General features: G+C 54.9%; 1 protein-coding gene across 1 annotated transcript in view; it reads left to right on the forward strand.

Moving 5' to 3' along the window:
• Window positions 1-3,211, forward strand: part of PITPNM3 (PITPNM family member 3) — a 70,027-nt gene that overhangs the window by 56,884 nt on the left and 9,932 nt on the right. The window contains exons 16-18 of the mRNA XM_006756301.2: window positions 429-545; window positions 889-1,037; window positions 1,272-1,421. Of these exons, the coding sequence (XP_006756364.1) occupies window positions 429-545; window positions 889-1,037; window positions 1,272-1,421 (416 nt within the window). The remainder of the gene's footprint in view (window positions 1-428; window positions 546-888; window positions 1,038-1,271; window positions 1,422-3,211) is intronic.

Below are 3,211 nucleotides of genomic sequence, written 5' to 3' on the forward strand. Positions count from 1 at the left end.
CAGCAAGGGAAGGGCACCAGAGTGGCCGTGAGTGGCTCGGCGGAGGAGCTGCTGTCAGGCGCACGATCCTCTCTGCTCTTGTACGTCTTCACTAAGAAGAGACAGACGGTGAACGGCTGTGGGGTGTGAGCAGAGAGGTGGACGGAAGAAGCGAAGTGAGTGGACTGGCAGTTTCCAGCCTAGGAAACTAGGAGGGTGCCAGGCTGTGAGGACTGGCGGTTCCTCAGGGCCGTGGGGACAATAGAGAGCAGAGGATGCTCCTCTCCGGGGATCCCAGCACTCGACGGGGACAGCGTTAGGGTCTTAGGGTCTGTTTTTCTCGTGTGAACGTGTCTTGGGAGCTCTAATGGGGGCTCATAGGAAGGCATTAGCAGGTCCATGTCCCTCCAGCCCCTATGCAAAAGCTGAGCTGGTTTCTGTCCTTGCAGAACGTCACTGCCAACCACCGGGCCAACGACGTGATTGCCGCCGAAGACGGCCCCCAGGTCCTGGTGGGACGGTTCATGTACGGGCCCCTGGACATGGTGGCTCTGACGGGAGAGAAGGTAAGAGGCTGGGCATCCCCTCCTGGACTGCCCACACGTGCACCAGGTGCCTCGTGGTACCACATGGCACGTGGGCTGAGGGCTTTGGGAGGCTGAGCTGGGAGACACCCTGCCTGGGGAGGTCGGGGGATGGGGGGAAAGCCAGGAAGCAGGGGTGAACTTGGTGCATCTGAGGGGCCAGTGGTGGCTGCAGTGGGGAGAGACGGTGGTAGAACCAGGAAACATCCGCAGGACCCCAAGCCCCGGAGTCCTGTTTTAGTAGAGAGCTCCCTGGCCGAGCCCCCCAGCCAAGCCTGCAGCCCCCCAGTCTCAGTGCGTTCCCTGGCCCCCTCGGTGCCTGCAGGTGGACATCCTGGTGATGGCGGAGCCGTCCTCCGGCCGCTGGGTGCACCTGGACACGGAGATCACCAACAGCAGCGGCCGGATCACCTACAGCGTGCCGAGGCCCCGGCGCCTGGGGGTGGGCGTGTACCCCGTGAAGATGGTGGTCAGGTGAGACCCAGGACCACTGCCCTGGCACTTCCGGCCGAGCCTCTCCGTGTGATGGGGCCCTCGGCTGCTCTGTTTTGGGCCTCATCCCCACCTGAGGGGAGAGAGAAAATGGTCGAGGTCATCCTCAGATTCTCTGGCCCCATTCTGAGCTCTGACCCAGTGGCATGCTGACCTCTGGCCCCCGGCTTAACCCCTGACCCGAGCACATGGCTGACCACCAGTGGTGCTTTTCAGGGGCGACCAGACCTGTGCGATGAGCTACCTCACGGTGCTGCCCCGTGGCATGGAGTGCGTGGTATTCAGCATCGACGGGTCCTTTGCCGCCAGCGTGTCCATCATGGGAAGTGACCCCAAGGTCCGGCCGGGGGCAGTGGACGTTGTCCGGTGAGTGCTACTTCCCTGCAAGGGACAGGTTCTCCGGGGGCAGGAGCCAGCGGACCTGGGGGAGAGAGAGAAGCTTTTTCTGGTTTCCTCCAGGAATCCCGCTGGCCTCGGGGCCAGAAGCTGAAGCCTTAGCTTCACCTCCGGTGTTAATTTACCTGCGTCCCTCAGATACTTCCTGCCGTGTTCTAGACCAGATTCCCCACCCGCCCTGCCCTCCTTCCTCCGCTTGCTCTAACTCAGTGGTTCTCAACCTTGGCTGCACATTAGAATCACCTGGGAATCTTTTTAAAATCCTGATTTCTGGGCCTCATCCTCGGGAAATTCTGTTTCTTTGTTACTAATGTGGCCCCACCCCATAACAAAGAAACAGAATTTCCAGAGGATGAGGCCCAGAAATCAGGATTTAAAAAAAACTCCCAGGTGATTCTAATGTGCAGCCAAGGTTGAGAACCACTAACTCTATCTGAGCATTCTCTGCAGGGAATCGGGCCTGGTCTCTCACATTCTGACCCGAATCAGGATAAATCCAAGTGTTCTGATCATCTCCTGCTGTGTAACAAATGGCTCCAAACTTAGCTGCTTAAAATAATAATTATTATTCTGTCTCATGGTTCTTCGGACTGTCGGGTTCTTTTGCAAGGTTCTTGTGTGGGGTGTCTCTAGCAATTTCAGTCAGAAGGTGGTCTGGGCCGAGGGTGTCTGAAGGCTCCCCTGGGCCGGATGTGCAAGAGGGCTGGCTCCTGACTGCATCTGCTGCTCCTTGTCTGCGGGCTCTGTTTCTCCCTGTGGCTGCTGCCCTGGGAGGCCTCAGGCTATTCAGACATTGTACAGGGTGGCTGGCTCCCCCTGGGTCCCAGATCCAGGTGGAAGCTGCAAGCCTTCTTACGGCCCAGCCTTGGGAGGCACAGAGTCCTTCCCATTGCATCCTGTTGGTTATCAGCGAGTCGCAGGATCAGCCCAGATTCAAGGGGATGGGACCACATACATGTGAATGCTGGCAACCATGGCATTACCCAAAGGGCTAGTTGAGAGATGGGATCTATTCCAGCTGGTTGGAGAAAGCAGAGTAGGCTTCCTGGGAGAGGTGGCATTTGAGATAGCCCCTAAAGGATGGAAGTATATATATTTTTTCAATCCATGCCATTGTACAAATATTACCAATTGAAAAAAGGCAAAAAAAAGAAAGAAAGGAAGAAAGGAAGAAAGGAAGAAAGGAAGAAAGAAAGAAAGAAAGAAAGAAAGAAAGAAAGAAAGAAAAATCAATGCCCACATGGAGCTCTCCCAGGAGGGACAAGAGCTATCCTTTATTGAGGGCTTCCCAGGCATTGTTCGAAGTGGTTTACGTGCGTTACCGCATTCAAGTCTTTTGACCTCGTTATGTGTCATGTGCTATTAGACTTATCTGACAGACAGGAAACCGAAGCACAGAGCGGTAAAGGAATCTCCCCAGATTCTTAGTACTCGAAAGGCTGGGATTTGAACACCCAGGGCCAGCTTGTGGCCCATACTTGCTCCAGAGTGTCTGCTGTTAGTAACTACACTCTGTGGCCACTCTGTCCTAGGACATGTTCTGGTCTGAAGCATTAAATAGTCTAATCCGGTCAAAAAATGGATTTCTGGACAAATCAGCTTATCAGTGACCTGGACGTAGTTCCTTAGGTAGCTGACCTTTTTCATTAGTACTTGCTTTTGATGGGTTGCTATCTCTGCTTTCTTAAGTCATATTTTTATGGCTTTAGGCCAGTGGCCTGCCAACGCCCACCAAGAGCAAAAGATTTCAATTTCCCAAG

Source organism: Myotis davidii, unplaced genomic scaffold (assembly GCF_000327345.1).
Source record: "Myotis davidii unplaced genomic scaffold, ASM32734v1 scaffold1394, whole genome shotgun sequence".
NCBI classification, from domain to species: domain Eukaryota; kingdom Metazoa; phylum Chordata; class Mammalia; order Chiroptera; family Vespertilionidae; genus Myotis; species Myotis davidii.